Source organism: Molossus molossus, unplaced genomic scaffold (genome assembly GCF_014108415.1).
Source record: "Molossus molossus isolate mMolMol1 unplaced genomic scaffold, mMolMol1.p scaffold_m16_p_7, whole genome shotgun sequence".
Taxonomy (NCBI): Eukaryota; Metazoa; Chordata; class Mammalia; order Chiroptera; family Molossidae; genus Molossus; species Molossus molossus.
The window spans coordinates 100,428,293-100,445,885 of NW_023425401.1; the positions used below are offsets into that span (position 1 = coordinate 100,428,293).

The window sequence follows — 17,593 nt, forward strand, 5'->3', positions numbered from 1 at the left end:
ATTCAGTGGATGTCCCATTATTATTTTCTGTTTCTATAAGATACTCTGGTGTGATGTTGTCTATGTGTTTTCTTTTTGCCCATCTCCATCTCTATGAAAACAGCATTTCCATTTTTTCTAATCAAAGGGAAAAAACACATTTGGTGATTGATTAAGCATAATGTAGTTATTTGGCTGCTTATTTAAAGACAAATATGTTATTAAAAGTAACAAACTACTGCTTTTTTACTTCTGTTCAGGTATAATGGATACTGGGGCAGTTCAGATGAATAAATAAGACTGACACATTTACCCTTTTATACTTCTTAGTTGCAGTGAATAAAACTAGAACTCTTCCTGATTTATGTTTTTCTTTTAGGCTGAGTATTGATTTTCCTGGGTCTTATTATAATCTTTCCAAACCATATTTTCTTAAAAATGTGTTCATTCTCTTAAAATTTTATGCACTTTGACTTTAAGGTTGAATTCAATGACTATGTATTTCAGAAAATTTGTATTTCCACTATCTTACCTTCAAGAAACTCAATTTAAATTGAAGCATTCTTAGAAGTAGCTGGGTTTTTAAGTGCTGAGACTATTTTGGTCTAATTTAGACCTTAGAAAATCAATTTTAAATATTGTAAAACAACTTTTCTGCCTTAGATTTCCCCCCCCCTTTCATTTAATTTTTAGGATAATTGAAGTAAATCAAAATCAAAAGCAGGTGGAACAAGATATTAAAGTTGCTATATTTACATTGATGGTAGAAATAAATAAAAAAGGAAAAGCTCTACTGCATCAGCTTGAGGTAAGTTACTGTTAATGAGATGGTATGTTGTAGTGATTTAATATAATTTCATATGTATTTGTGAACTTGAAATCATAGCCTTTTTCTTATAATTGTTTTATGGTTCAATAGTATTTCTTCTCCATTCCCATATTTTTCTTTGCCAGGCTCTTATTGTTAAGCTCATTATTTATGGCTTTATAAAACAGCAAGAATGTCTTTTTAAAAAAAAAAAATTTTTCTTTATTAATTTCTAGAGGGGGGGGGAGAGAGAGAAACATCAGTGAGAGGGAACATAGACTGGCTGCCTCCTACATGCCCCCCACTGGGAATTGGGCCCACAACCTGGGCATGTGCCTTGACCGGGAATCAAACCAGCGACCACTTGGTGCATGGGTCGATGATCAACCACTGAGCCACACCGGCCGGGCTCTGTTTTTTTTTTTTTTTTTTAATGTTAATCTTTAGTACTGTAGCCTGAAAAAATGAGAATGAATCTACATGAAGAAAGTTTAACAGGGCAAATATTGAATGGTACTGTGTAGGAAAGAACAATCTTATTTAATAGTATATATGAGGTTGATGTACATATATGCTATGTGGTATTTCCAGAACTTGGGCTATTTATGGAAAGGGTAGAAAATACATTTGTTCTGCTATATCTAGTAATAATTTTTTAAAATATGTTTTTATAGATTTTTTTTTAGAGAGGAAGGGAGAGAGACAGAAACATTGATGTGAGAAAGAAACATCAATCAGCTGCCTCCTACATACCTCCTGCTGGGGATCGAGCCCCAACCTTGGCTTGTGCTCTGACCAAGAATTGACCGGGACCTCTCAGTCTATGGCACAACACTCAATTCACTAAGCTATACCCCAGCCAGGCTCCAGTAATAATTTTTTTTAATCCTCACCTGAGGACATTTTCCCATTTTTTGTTCAGATAAAGTAGGAGGGAGAGAGAAAGAAACATCGATGTGAAAGGGACACATCGAGTGGCTGCTACCCACACAACCCAACCAGGGCCGGGGACAAACTGCAACCGAGGTACATGCCCTTAGCGGGAACCGAACCTGGGTCTCACTGGACCGCAGGCCGACGCTCTAACCACCGAGCCAAACTGGCCAGGGCTCCAGTAATAATTTTTTTAAACCAAATTATGTCAGGATGTGTTATAGATTATAATTCTTTATTCTATTTCAGTTGATTTCTAAATTGCCTAATTCTGAGTAAAGAATTTAAACATTTTTGAGCTTTTGACATCCCCTATAAGGCAAATGTAAATAACTGAATTATTAGAAACTTTCATATGAAGGGTTAACAAAAACTCATCTGAGTAAATTTGGAGATCTGTTGGCTTTATTAAGCGATTCATAAATCTGGCAGTGTCCCATCTAGCAAATAGAGACACTCTTACTAGGAATGTCTTAATTCTTATTATTTACTTCATAGTGCCAAACATAATGTCTTGCTTGCAAGAGGAGCTCTGTAAATGTTGAAGAGAGGAATCATTTTAGAGATTCATTGAATTGGCAATTTTCCATCAACAAAGGGGTGGGGTGCAATTGAACAAAATTTTTAGAAAGATACACTAAATTAGCTATATTTAGTTTTCAACTATATACATTTAACCTTATGAGATATTAGGTAAAAGGAGGTGCCCCTGCCCTCAACATTTTATAGTCTTAATTGCTAAAGCTAATACTTAGAAATACTCAAGGCATTTTGGATAGTTGTTTCCCACTGCAGATAAGAAAAAATGTCATTATCTTCAACTGTTTTATATTCCTGAAGGTCAAGATCCAAAGTCACTGTTTGCCCTCAAATAATATGGAGGTTACAAGTTTTACATGGTATATTAACATATTAATTGCATGATATTTTAGAATTTTTTAAGTATATTGATGCAGAAGGAATTCACAGTAAAGAAACAACTTAGAATGAGAAAAGAGGTATTTGTCAGAAAGTTTTGTCCCTCCTGCAAAAGGCATGGCCACGACCGTGATTTATCAACTGCACCGGAAATAAAGACTAAAGTAATTCTTTGTTTTTTTAGAAACAAATACTTATTTAGTGAAGAATTATTCTGGCCAGGAGAAATCAGACCCCATTTACAGTAACTATTTTTTCAAGGTTCTGTGTTTTGTTTTTAAATAGAAGCATTTAAACAATTTTAGAAGTTTTCAAAGCTCTGCTTAAAATCAAAAGTGACTTCAAATTGCTTTCTCAGAGATCAGTAGCGTCTATGGTTGTTTCTACACTTCACTTTAACTCAGTTTCACTTGCAGATTTTAAAAATATTAAGATAAGGAACAAAAATAATAAGATAAGGAACAAAAGATGACCAAATTCCCGATCTCTAGGAATGAACTTGGTCATCAGTGTTATTATTTATTTCCTTTATTGATTTTAGAGAGAGAGGAAGGGAGAGGGAGAGAGAGATAGAAACATCATTGAGAGAGAACATCTGTTGGCTGCCTCCTGCATGCTCCCCACTGGGAATCAGGCCCACAACCTGGGCATGTGCCCTGACCGGGAATAGAATCGGTAACCTTTTGGTGCATGGGTCGATGCTCAAGCACTGAGCCACAGCGGCCAGGCATCAGTATTATTTTAAATCAACTTTATTGGCTTATAATTTTTACAGCACGTTTTTTTTTTTTTTTTTTTTTTTTTTAATCCTCACTCGAGAACATTTTCTTTTCATTTTGTGTTCAGATAGAGTGGGAGGGAGAGAGAGAAACATCGACATGAAAGGGACACATCGAGTGGCTGCCACCCGCATGACCAACCAGGGCCGGGGACAAACTGCAGCCGAGGTGCGTGCCCTTAACGGGAACCGAACCTGGGTCTCTCTAGACCTCAGGCCGATGCTCTAAGCGTGGAGCCAAACCAGCCAGGGCTACAGCACCTTTTAAATATGCCTCCAGTTCCATTCTCTTGGTTCACAGAATCCTCCTTTAAGGTAAATTTAATCAGTTTTATCTGAGACTCGAGAAAAGTCAGCTCAAATAGTTGTTACTATGGAAGACCAAGAAACTAGACCTTCTGATTCTCAATTTGCAACCTAATTAAAAGTAAACAGAATTTCTGCTCTTTCTAGAATGTCTCCAAAGAAACAGTTTCCACAGAGGTCAGAAATAGCCTAATTAAGTAAGTTATCTCTGAACTGTAAATTAGACATGGCAAAGCCATTGACAGTCATTGCAGTTTTCCCCTTAATTCAGCTTAGCACTTGTATATTTCCCACATTTGAAACTGACTATGGCTGGATCTAGGTTCATTTTTTATTGAGACTGTAATTCTATACTGGAGTATAGCAATTTTACTTTTAAACTTTTTTGAAACCGGTCAAAAGCCCCATTCTTTTTCCCCTTTCCTTGCCAAGTAAAGGAGATTTTTTGGACAGAGACTTAAAACAACCTAAGTTCAGTGCTATTCACTTTTTATTAATCTGTGTTCTTCCTTGTGTATTTCCCTTAGAGAAAGGTAAATCCCTCATAGAGAAATTCTACTTTTATGTGGCTTTTGTGAGAGCGCATTGGCACCATTAGTCACTATATCAGTGGGTTCTCATGTAACTCTTACTAGACAAAAATAGTTATGTCTTTTCACTACCTTCAAAGCATAGGTGTTATTTGTCATATGGCATAACTAGGCACAAACTGGTTTCAGTGAGGACTAGAATGCCTAAAATAGGAATCCTATGATTGAGTAAATCATGTAATCTGGTAACTTGACTAGATTGCTGGAGGATACATCTATTTTATTTGTGGATATTGAATTTAATGGGCATTTACTGTATTATAGCTAATCTACAGTTCTTGCTCCTTTGGGATATTGGAAGATACATGAACAGAATTCTAAATCCCAGGATATATAAAAGCAGACTGAGGGCTGGGGGTGGGAGGGTGGTGGTGGTGGTGGTGGTGGTGGTGGTGGTGGTGGTTGTAGCGGTAGCGGTGGCTGTAGTAGCATTTGGACCACAGTGGTTTGCTGCAGTAAGACTGATCCTTTGTACTAAGGGGGGGAAAGCAACATTAAGATTATTTTCACTTTCTTAGAGGTGATGGTTATTCTCATTTGGTAATCTGAAAATGACCATTAAAATATATTATAGGCAGAACTGATTTTGAAATTATTTTCTTCTTTTCAGAGCCTTGCAAAGGACCATCGCATGAAACTTATGCAACAACAACAGGAAGTGGCTGGACTTTCTAAACAATTGGAACATGTCATGCATTTTTCTAAATGGGCAGTTTCCAGTGGTAGCAGTACAGCACTACTTTATAGCAAGCGACTGGTAAGGTAGACCTAGTGTGGCATTTAATATTCCATCAGAATACAAAGAGAGCCCTAGCCTCTGTGGCTCAGTTGGTTGAGCGTCCTAGAGTTTGAATCCTGGTCAGGGCACCTGCCTGGGTTGTGGGCTTGTTCTTCCCCAGTAAGGGCAGTGGAGGAGGCAGGCAACTTAAGTTTCTTTTTCACATGGATGTTTCTCTTTCTCTCTTTCTCTTTCTCCCTCTCTCTCTCTCATCAATAAAAACATTTTTTAAAAAGAATACAATGAAACAATGGAGTTACTGGAATGCTTAAAATCCAGAAATAATCACTAGTGTGTCTGTGTTTAAACACTGTTATCTGTTTCTAATTTTAACTGATAAAAGAATACATGGGTCACCCTGGCCAAAGTGGCTCAGTTGGTTGGGAATTGTTGTCCCATGTACCCAAAGGTTGCTTGGGTTGCAGGATTGATCCCCAGTAGCGGGTGTGTAGGAGGCAAATGATCCATGTTTTGCACTCACATGGATGTTTTTCTGTCTCTCTGTAAAATAATCTGTTAGAAATTAAATAAAATAAAATGGGGGGTGTGGCTCGGCAGGTGTAGCTCAGTGGCTTGAGCTAGTCCCAAGGACTGAGAGGTCCCAGTTCAATTCCCCGTCATCGCATACCAGGAGGGGGCATGCAGGAGGCAGCTGATTGATGTTTCTCTCTCAGATTGATGTTTTTCACATCGATGTTTCTATCTCTCTCTCTCTAAAAAATCAATAAAATATATATATTTTTTAAACATGGGTGGGCAAAAGTTGATTAACAATTGTGAGTATGCAAGACAGTATATTCTTTATTAATTATTATATTATTATTATTAACCTACTTTTGCCCACCCCTATTTACAGTAAACTCAATTATGCAGACCTCGATTTAATGTACTTAAGATTTACTGGACAAAATTTCCAGTCCATGTATCATATGTGAAAAATTTCTTTTGGGGGGTAGAGTTACATGCCCCTAGCGGGAACCAAACCCAGGACTCTGGTCCACAGGCCAACGCTCCAACCGCTGAGCCAAACTGGCCAGGGCTCATATGTGAAAATTAATGCCATTAATTTTAAAATAGTTTTAACCAAGATTTGCTTATAATTAAATTAACAGATTTTTGTTGTTATTAATTCATTGTTATTTTTAACAGATTTTAGCAAATAGGCCATATATTGGGGAAAAAAACGAGTAATTTTGCTGACATAAATATTACACATCTACACTGTAGTCTATATATTTAAATTCAAGAATCACCACCTGTAAACAGTGTTCGGGGAATGATTAGCATGTAATCACACCGAAGTGCACGAGGTGATCGGTTCTGTTGTTGAGTGGTGTGACTTTCTGCAGCAATTTTAACGCGAGTTGGCTGATGTTCTAATGTGTGCTAATAATCCACACCCCAGCTGTGGGCATTTGTTTACTCACAGTGACTGGTGAATGCATGAATTTACTAGACCTATTCAGTATAAATTTAAAATTATAGTAATACATATGGAAAACTTTTCTGTGAAGTTGAACTTTTCATATATACTTAATTTTAATTATACAAAAGTACCTACATAAGTAAAAACAGGTCAACTAATTAATTTGTCAATTTTTAAAACTGTTACAGTCTGAAATCCTTTATTATATAATGGACTTTCAGCTTTAACGGACAACCCCTTGCCCAAATTTGTTATATCAAGGTCTTACTGTATTGGGTTTTAAAAAATATTTTTAGCTGTCAGAGAAGCACAGGTTCTTTATGCATTTCCTGATGGGTTTGTGTACTGTCATCATGCTCATGTTTACAGATTAGAAGTTCCAGGTCATCTATTTGGGGTTAGGGTTGGTGATGAATGTAAAGCCTCCCACCACCACCATCCAGTTTTTGATTGGTGGTGAAGGGGCACCTCAAGGGCCAAGGGGAGTTGCTGGCCTGGCTAGTTAGGGACAAGGCTCCAGAAGTCAAGCCATAGGCCCAGGTGGGACAATGCTAGCCAATATCTCTCTCCCCCGTGGCTGGACTTATTAATTCACTCATCTGCCACTAGGCTCGGGCCATCCAGAAGAAAATTGCTCTAGGGAATACAGCATAGTTGTCCTTATCCCCCCATGTTGTTCTCTCTTTCTCCTGTTTCTCTTCAGCCTTGTGGTCATTTTCTAACCTTTCCCCCCAGCTTCCACCCCCAATTTGGAAAGTTATTTGCAGCCCCAAATTGGTAAATCTGTTGATTATGATAGTAAAAGATAGGTGTGTGTGTGTGTGTACATATTTGTAATTGCCATGATTTTAGGTGTAACATCAGTTTTAATTATCATGTCATTCCTATTTTGTTCTTTTCCAAGTTTTATCTTTTTTGTAAACAATTTTTTTCCTTAATTGATTTTAGAAGGAGAGAGAGAGAATCATCGATGAGAGAGAACATTGATTGGTTGCCTCTTGCATGCCCCCCACTGGGGATTGCGTCCACAACCTGGGTATGTGTCCTGACCGGGAATCGAACCAGTGACCTCTTGGTGCGTGGGTCAACACTCAACCACTGAGCTACACCGGCCAGACTCCAGGTTTTCTCTTAGTGGCAGTTGAACTTAATACTAACAATAATGATAATAGTAAACATTTCCTGATTATCTATAGAGTGCCAGGCACTAATTTTAAGCATTTTTCATGTAATATTTCATTAAACTTTTACATTACTTTTATGAAACCTATCTATTGCCATTGTATGGGTGATGAAACCTAGGCACAGAGTTGAGTTTAACATGCCTAAGGTCACACACAGTAAGAGGGATAGCCAGAATTCCAGCTTGGACACCTGAGCCCTGGGGCTATGTTCCTCTTGTACTACATTGTTTATTCTGTCAGCAGTATATGGTGCTAAGTATTTCAATGAATTTGCTAGAGAAAAGTGGCATTATGATTTGACGGTACTATTTTGATGGTACGTAGTCTGGAATTTTGGTACTGAAGATATGGTGGCTGATAGTGTTTTCTGTGAACCATGCCTATAGTATTAGAGATCTAGGACACATTTAGTCACTAGAGCTTAAACCATATAAATATTCTTAAAAATTCCTGCTTTACTTTTCCTCTATTAAAGATTCCACAGAGATTTATACTTTGAAATCAAATTAGAACATCCAAATAAGTTTTGTGTTCACCTGTTCCATTTTATGGAATCAAGTGGCAGAAATGTCTAATGACCATTTTGAAATAATGAAATGCACTTCTGGATAAACTAGGCCCAAATACTGAGTGACTTACTAGAAAATTGATGTGCAACTATTCCTAATCATGAATTGTATTCAACTCTTATGATTTTTTTCTTTAATAATAATCAATGATGCAGCCTCAATCTTTAGGTCTTTTCTTTCTCTCTCTTTTTTTTAAATCCTCACCTGAGGATATTTTTTTTTCCTATTTATCTTCAGATAGCGTAGGAGGGAGTGGGGGTGGGGCGAGAAAGAGAGAGAGACACATTGACTGGTTGCCTCCCACACGACCCTGACCAGGGCCGAGAACCTAACTGCAACTAAGGTATGTGCTGTTGACCAGAATCAAACCTGTGACTCAGTCCAGCACTCTAACTACTGAGCCAAACCAGCCAGGACTCTCTCTTTTTTATTTAACTGCTTCATTGCTCTAATGAAAAACAACTTCTATATAGTATATACCTTCTGATGTTATTTGTATGTTTGTAAGAAAGCATAGTATTCACACAATCAGTGTTTTCAGTATGAAATTTTCTCTGATTTTGTTCTATAGTTCTGTTTGTGATTATAATATGGATAACATGGAGAAAATAATAAAAATTACAAGATGGGCCCTGGCTGGGTTGCTCAGTTGGTTGGGGCATTGTACCATACACCAAAAGGTTGCAGGTTTGTTTCCTGGTCAGGGCACATACCTAGGTTTCAGATTTGATCCCCAGTTGGGTCACGTATGGGAGGCAACGGATTGATCTTTCTCTCCCTCTTCCCCCCCTCCTCACTTTCCTCTCTTAAAAAAAATCAGCCCTAGCTGGTTTGGCTCAGTGGTTCAAGCGTCGGCCTGCGGTCCAGAGAGACCCGGGTTCAGTTCCTGCTAAGGGCATGTACCTCAGTTGCAGTTTGTCCCCGACACTGGTTGGGTTGTGTGGGTGGCAGCCACTCGATGTGTCCCTTTCACGACGATGTTTCTCTCTCTGCCTTTCTCCCTCCCACTCTATCTGAACAAAAAAAATGGAAAAAATGTCCTCAGGTGAGGATAAAAAAAATAAATAAATATATCCTCGAGTGAAAATTAAAAAAAAAAAAAAGATGGATTACTTAATCTGCACAATGATCTTTTGAAATAGGAGAGAGGGTGATTGTCCTCTATATTATTTATAGGAGAAAAGAGGTACAGAGAATCATAAAGAACCAATATTACCAGATTTCTGATCGATTAAGTCAAGTTTTTTTCCTAATGTTTAAAAGCCTATGTAATTCAGATTGACCTTAGTGCCTCTTTAGAAGAGGATGTAGTTAATAAAATTAGTTGCCTGTAATGTGTGCAGAGTTGAGGATTATGATTATTTTTAAACATTCTGAAAGATTTTCAGTCTCAGAAAACTTGAAAATCACTATATTATACAACTATATTCTTCAGAGTTCTAATGCTTTGTAAATAGAGATCTATTTACCCAGGTTACCCTTTAAATGCTATTTTTACACATTTAAAAGGATTTCCAGCCTTAGAAAATTTGAAAATTGCTATATTATACAACCCTGTTCTTTAGAGTTCTTACACTTTGTAAATATAGACATGTTTACTCATATTACCCTTTGATAGCTTTTCCTTGCTTAAAAATATAAAAAATGCCTTGTCGGCCTGAAATTTCTATCTTGGCTTGCAATTCTTAAGTTCATCTTTTTGCTATAGGAATTATAGTCGGTAAAAAAACAAAACCTATTGGAATAGCAGGATCCTTTCAGAAGTTAAGTTTTAAATATATGTTAAAACATTTTCACAATATTTTCTTAGAATTCTTCTGTTATCTTTTTATTATTTAGAAGGAATTGGGGATACAAATATGAACTCGAAGAGTTGTTATTCTTTGAGACGACATGGAGGGACCTGCAAAGTATTATCCTAAGCAAAACAAGCCAAGCAGAGAAAGACAAATATCACGTGATCTCACTTATTTGTGGAATATAATGAACATAACAGTCTGAGGAATAGGGTACAGACTGACAACCCTCAGAAGAGGGGGTGGTGGGGGAGGGAAGAGATAAACCACAGAACTTATATGCATGTACACATAACTGATGGACAAGGACAACAAAGCTGGGTATGAGGGTGGGGGAATGGGGAGGAGGTTGTCAATGGGGAAAAAAAGGAGAAACATTGATTGGCTGCTTCCTGCATACCCCTCCCCCCCGGGGGATCTGGCCCACAACCTGGGCATGAGCCCTGACCAGGAATCAAACTGGCGATCTCATGGTGCATGGATCGATCAATGCTCAACCACTGAGCCACACCTGCCAGGCTGAACTCAAGACTTTTATATAGATATACACAGGGATCTGGAAGTAGTTATAGATATTTATGTATATATGAGTATATATGTTTGTGTGTTACACACCAAAAGCAATGAGCGCACTGTCATTCCAGGTCTTGTTTTCTAAATTCTAAGCATTGAGGGAAAGTACAAAATGTACCCAGAATATCTACCAGAGAAATGATGGAGACATGTCACAAGGACCAGGATCCAGCCTAAAAGGGCAAATCAACCAATCTGATAACCATAATAATGAATCAGAACACATTGAATTAAGTAGGAATAAATGAGACCATGATGATATAAACAAGTAAATGATAAAAGTTTGTCAGAATGTAAATTAATAAATGTCATATGATAGCCATCAACCTTAGGGATCAATCTGAAGTAATTTTTGTTTCATCTTGGGAAAAGGTTGAGGAGAGGAAAGGGAATATGTGTAATTGTGTATGTGAGAGAATGAGCTGCTGTTGAGGGTAAATGCAAGGAAATGGCCCTGGGATTTAAGCTGGATAAGAAGGAATTGAGGGATAAGCAGGTAAGGATAATGGTAAGGTGAGATAGAAAGAACAGGGAAAAATTGTTAAGAGCAAAGGCTTATTGGACCTTTAGGGTTTGTGGGAGTATTTGTACATGCAAAGAGGATGCAAGCTGTTAAAGAAGATCATCTAGTTGGATGTTAAAGTCACCAAGAATTATGATAGGAGTAATGGTGAAGATGGTCATAGTGAACCAGGAGCTGAACTCTTCAAGGACTGAGGGAAACTACCCAAGTATTCACTGAGGATTGTATGTGGGCAGAGCAAGGGTTGGGGGTGGGCACTGATGACAAGAAACTCAAACTGTAGGAACAAGGAGAACCATCCCACTAACTAGCAGGCCTAGTTATGGGCTGTACTTAGATTTCCTTTGCAGAGATTCATTTGTCTTTTTTGTAACTTTGGCCACCTAAACTAAATTCTGAGTCCTTCTTTGAAAGAGTAAATAAAATAAATAAAAAAGTGTGTTAAAGTGTTTGTAAGTAGTTGGTGCTTCTGTGAAGTTTTATTAATTAAAAATCTGACTTTAAGCCTGGCCGGTGTTGCTCAGTGAATTGAGTGTTGTCCCATGGACTGAGAGATCCGGGTTCGATTCCTGGGCAGGGCACATACCTGGGCTGCGGGCTTGATCCTTCCCAGTGGAGGGATGCAGGAGACAGCTGATTGATGTAGCTCTTTCATGTTGATGTTTCTATCTCTCCTTTCCTCTCTCTCTAAAAAAAAATTAAAAAATTTTTAAAAACTGACTTTAAGAGACTTTTTAGTTTTATGTTCAACAGCATAACAAATGGAGTTATACATCAAAAATTTTGACATGCTTTGAAAAGAAAACTGTTTTATGTCTATTTTTTGTTGTTTATTTTGTGTTGGCGTACGTACAAGAGACTATTTTTTGTATTTTTACTGGGAGCATAATAAATTATTTGCCTGATAAAGATACTAATGTTTAATTGTCTCTTTTCATCTAGATTACATACCGGTTACGGCACCTCCTTCGAGCAAGGTGTGATGCTTCCCCAGTGACCAACAATACCATCCAATTTCACTGTGATCCTAGTTTCTGGGCTCAAAATATTATCAATTTAGGTAGGTCATTATGTACATTTTCTCAATGCCATTTGTTTCTGGAACTCTTAATGATTATGATACATTGTTGAAAATGTATTTCTTCCACCCCCAAAGTATTTTCATTACCTTGTTTTAAAGACATGGAATTTTTACTAGTATTTTATTAATATGTGTATATATGTGATGCATGCATGAATATAAACACACAAGTAAATATATAAATGATTTGAAACACCCTCTGTTAACTTGTGATTAAGGGTTTCTGTTTGTCATAGACTCGTGCTTGAGCTCTTTGTCAGAATGGGTTGATAAAACTCTTGTGACTGTCATTGATGTAGGATTTTTTATATTTAGAATGTTTTCTGATAAAATAGTATTTCTTATACTGTTATTGGCTTACTTACTCCTTAGACCCAGTCATCAAACCCCTAATGTCGTTCATTTGCTTTACCTTGCTATGGAAAACTTCTTATTTCTTTTTCTTTTGCCTTTTATGTAGTAACTATATATATACATATATAATGTATATATAATTATGTATATATGTATATATATAGTTGGATATATACATATATAAATTTCCTAATTGAAGTGCAACGTGCATACAGGAAAGTACCCAAATTTTAAATATTAGAGTCTACTGAATTATCACAAAGGAAGACTATCATCTTGGTAACATTAGGAGCTCAAACATCCTTGTGGGCAGTTCAGCAGGAAGTGGGGTTTTTTTTGTTTGTTTGTTTTTGTTTGATTTTGTTGTTGTTAATCCTCACCTGAGGACATTTTTCCATTGATTTTTTTTCTTTGATAGAATGGAAGGGAGGAAGAGAGAGAGAGAAACATCCACGTGAGAGAGACACATCAATTGGTTGCCTCCCACACAACCCCAACCAGGGCCAGGGAGCAAACATGCAACCCAGGTACATGCCCTTGACCAGGAATCAAACCCTCAACCCTCTTGTTCACAGGCCAGTGCTCTAACTGCTAAGCCAAACCAGCCAGGGCAGGAAGTTATTATTTTAGCTTTCTTGTTAATTATTTGCTAGCAGAAAATGTCTTCACTTTTTGCCTCCTTTTTTAACTTCTCACAGGGAAATTATAGAAACAGAAATTTAAGAATTCCCTACACATTCTTCAGCAATATTCCCTTTGATGAGAGCATACATTGGGGCTCATTAACTTTGTTTCAAAATCATCCAAAATGATTGCTCTCTCATTCTGTAAGCTAGATTCTGAGTAGGAAAGGACGAAATGGCTGGAAAGAGAGCCAATATTCTCAGAACACACCAGGAAATGAGGAAATAGACTTACACAAAGCCCATCCATACAAGGGAAGAACAAAAATAATGATGGTAGGGTGACCCCCCCTTTTAAAGAAAAAATCATGAAATGACCTCTGCAGTTCAGTTTAGAAGTACATGCAGCCATATGTTTATTGATACATAGCAGGCAACTGGAATCACATATACTCTCACCTGTACTACTAAAAAGAAGCATCTTAATGAACACAAAGCATGCATCTAAATAACTGTCTCTTAACCCTATCCCACCTTACCAACCCACATTCAACTATACAGAGAACCTATCACAGTTACCACACAAGTAGTCATATCTGTAGAGATATATGTACTTATAAACATGTCACTTAAAATATACATGTAGGCATAGGTAAAGTTAAGAATATATATGTAGCCCTGGCCAGTTTGGCTCAGCGGTTGGAACATCAGCCTGCAGACCGGATTTGATTCCAGTCAGGGCACATACCTTGGTTGCGGTTTGGTCCCAGCCCTGGTTGGGAGCATGTGGAAGGCAAGCAGTTGCTTGTCCCTCTCACATCAACATTTCTCTCTCTCTCCCTCCCTCCCTCCCTATCGGAAAATCAATGGAAAAATATCCTCAGGTGAGGATAAAAAAAAAAAGTATATGTGTAACTGTACACACATAAATGGATATAGCTTTAGGTAAGTCTACATCAGCAAAAAACAAAATAGCACCTCCAGTTTGTGAAGAGTTTGTGAAACTCTTATATAATAAAGTTAAATAATATTCTTGACTATAGGACTTCTCAGAGCTGTCATTTATAGCTCTGTACATTGTCCTTTACAATGAAATTAAAATTTTAAATCTTCCAAGGAGACAAGTTTTATCCATGGCTTCTGAGAAACATCTTTCATAATGCAAGGGGAAAATATTGATTTAGATGAATATTTAGTTAATGTTTTGGTGATTTGGGTAAGTTGTTCAATCTCTCTGAACCTTGGATTCCTTGTCTGTAAAAAGGAATTTAACAAGAATATACCTAGACCTACTGTCACAGTGCCTAACACATACTACATATTTAATGAATGATAATCATATTTTTTTAGGATACATATACTTTGTAAATCTAAAACATTTAATTGAGTCTCTGCTGTTGAAAAAAATTAAGTTATGCCTTATGCTTGGGTCAGACCTATTAGATGCACCTTTAAACTCTATAAGGGTAATTGTAAGCCACTCAAATTATTCTCTGTCAGAAAACTGACATAGTATATGCACTGTGAAAGTGTAAGGAACTTGAGAGATTACAAATTATTAATACTAAAGAATCAGAAATACTTTGTGGGATTGTTTTTAGAACCAATATCAGATTTGTTTGTTTTGTTTTAATCTACAGCAGCAGTTCTCAAAATATAGTCTCAGGTTTCTTCAGAGAACCACAGAGGCTTCCCTTTTCCAGCTGCATATCCGTGTGGGGCTGGATTTTCTTCACATGTTTCAACCTAAGCAATATATTATAACACGTAATGGAGAAACAAATATGAGAGTTCATCTATTAAGACAGGCATTTAAAGAGACTTTCAAAAATATAAAACAGTGCCTTAAAACTCTTCACTAAGTTTTTTTTTTTTTTATGGTTCTTTTTCATAAACATGTGCTATTATGGGTTTATTATTTCAAATGAATTGGTGAGTAAAAAGTTTTTTAAATTCTCATTTTTAGTTTCTAATATGGTAAATTTTGATAGAACCTCCATTATCTAAAGCTCTTTGGGGCATTCTATTTTTTTTTTTTTTAATGTTTATTTTATTTTATTTTTTTGGTACGTGCCCCTAGCCGGAACCGAACCCGGGACTCTCTGGTTCGCAGGCCGACGCTCCAACCACTGAGCCAAACCAGCCAGGGCTATTTTTAAGCGTTGTAAATGGAAAGTCTTTTGGAAGTTCAGAAGTTCAGCAAGAATAGCCTTACAAAATGTGGTGTTTCACTGTCAGAAAAACTAGAACTTAACCTTTTCTCTTTAATTAGGTTCTTTAGTAATTGAAGATAAAGAGAGTCAACCACAAATGCCTAAGCAGAATCCTGTCATGGAACAGAATTCACAGCCACAAGGTGGTTTATCTTCAAACCAGTTATCCAAGTTTCCAACACAGATCAGCCTAGCTCAGTTACGACTCCAGCATATGCAGCAACAGGTAATGGCTCAGAGGCAACAGGTGCAACGGAGGCCAGCACCTGTGGGTTTACCAAACCCTAGAATGCAGGGGCCCATCCAGCAACCTTCCATCTCTCATCAGGTAAATTTGGAAGCAGGCCTGTCCTAACTTAGATAATTATAGTACAATTGTATTCAGCAGCTCTTAAAATAACCAAGACATCAGTCATCCATGATTTAAATATATGAATTTATAAAAATTCATTGCATTGAGGATCCCTGATTTAACTCCTAGATTTTAGCCCTCCTCAAAATAAGAATTAATGGTTTATTTAGCTGGTACATCTGTTTTCATCTACTTTTCATTGTCTTAATGTTATAGATAATGTGGGAGTGCAGTGTTTAGAAAACCACATTGCATCTTAGAAAATAGGGCAAAATGAATTGGGAAAAGGCAGGGTTGTGGTTCATTAGAAATATACCTTTTTCAAACTTCATTTCTTTTTTTTTTTTTTATCCTCACCTGAGGACACTTTTGCATTTATCTTCAGATAGAGCGGGAGGGAGAGAGGGAAGAAGAGAGAGAGAGACACATTGACTGGTTACCACCCATATGACCCCAACCAGGGCCGGGACAAACTGCAACTGAGGTATGTGCCCTTGCTTAGCAGGAACCGAACCCAGGTCTGTCTGGTCCATGGGCCGATGCTCTAACCACTGAACCAAACCAGCCAGGGCTCAAACTTCATTTCTGAGCAAATATTCCATGAACCATTCTTATTTTCACTAATTATGAAATATGTTTACTTTTTAAAAATATGTTTTTATTGATTTTTAGAGAGAGAGGAACGGAGGAGAGAGAGAGAGAAAAACATCGATTGGCTGCTTCCTGCACACCCCCAATGGGGATTGAGTCTAAAACCTGTGTACATGCAGTGACCATGAATTGAACCAGCAACCTCTTGGTCCATGGGTTGACGCTCAATCACTGAGCCACATTGGCTGGGTGAAATATGTTTACTTTTACCTCAAAAATTTTAAGATAAAATATTTATATGTTTCGTTACATATTTTAACCATCCTGCTCAGTTAGATATAATAAAATTTTAGTAAGGAGAATAAACTCTAATTTCTACAAATAGTCTGGGTGTTTTTTTTTCCAGTTACATTTATTTATGAATTTATGTTTCTGTTTCTGGGAAGGATTAGAAGCGACAGTTAATGACACAGATGAAATGGAATGGGGTTTAATGGGAGTCAAAGTGTGTAGATCTAGGCCAAGATCTAGGCCATTATACTTGAGAACAAGCCTTAGCTCAGAACTTTTTGTCAACCTAAGAAAAATAAATAGAAAGAATATCTATATTATTTGATAAAAAGGGAAACGTCAGCTAGAGGAGACACATTTTACTAGCACTAAGAAGAAGATATAATGTGGGTCTTGATGAAAAAGCAATTAATGGCATAATAGTATTTGCGTAGCAGTTTTACAAAACATAGAAGTGGTCTTCATAGGATTCCTATTTTAACCCTGAATAAAAGTTGTGGGCATATGTAGATCTTGATCATGTTACATTGCTTCTTTGAAGGTCTGAGGTGATGTATTTAAGGTTTATGGCTTTCTAGTTAGTAATTTGATCAGGAAAGCATATCAAATCCAGGGGGATATTAATATACCCAATTGATATTCCTCTCAAACTTTGTTTTAACCCAGATTTTTACAGGAAGTAAATAACAGCAATTTAAGAGGTTTTTGATGAGTGTTCCATGGGAAAAGAATTGTATGCTTTAGATACCAGGAATGAAACTGGCAAAGTTGAAATTTTGTTAAGAAAATTAAGGAATAATTTTGTTACTGCCTCTGCAGATTACAGTGACATATTGCAAATATACTACAGAGAGTGCTGAAATTATTTTCTGAAGATAAATGTGAAGAGAAGAGAGAGAAAATAATTACTCAATTACTTGAGTGCCT

General features: G+C 37.0%; 1 protein-coding gene across 3 annotated transcripts in view; it reads left to right on the forward strand.

The window, feature by feature from the left end:
• Nucleotides 1-17,593, forward strand: part of TRIM24 (tripartite motif containing 24) — a 110,118-nt gene that overhangs the window by 67,114 nt on the left and 25,411 nt on the right. Inside the window, exons 6-9 of one of the 3 annotated variants that reach the window (XM_036246288.1) lie at nt 673-787; nt 4,923-5,069; nt 12,104-12,221; nt 15,492-15,658. In XM_036246288.1, coding sequence (XP_036102181.1) covers nt 673-787; nt 4,923-5,069; nt 12,104-12,221; nt 15,492-15,658 — 547 coding nt within the window. Of the gene's footprint in view, nt 1-642; nt 788-4,922; nt 5,070-12,103; nt 12,222-15,491; nt 15,761-17,593 lie in introns of all 3 variants that reach the window. The other 2 variants (XM_036246287.1, XM_036246289.1) reach the window with 2 other exon arrangements.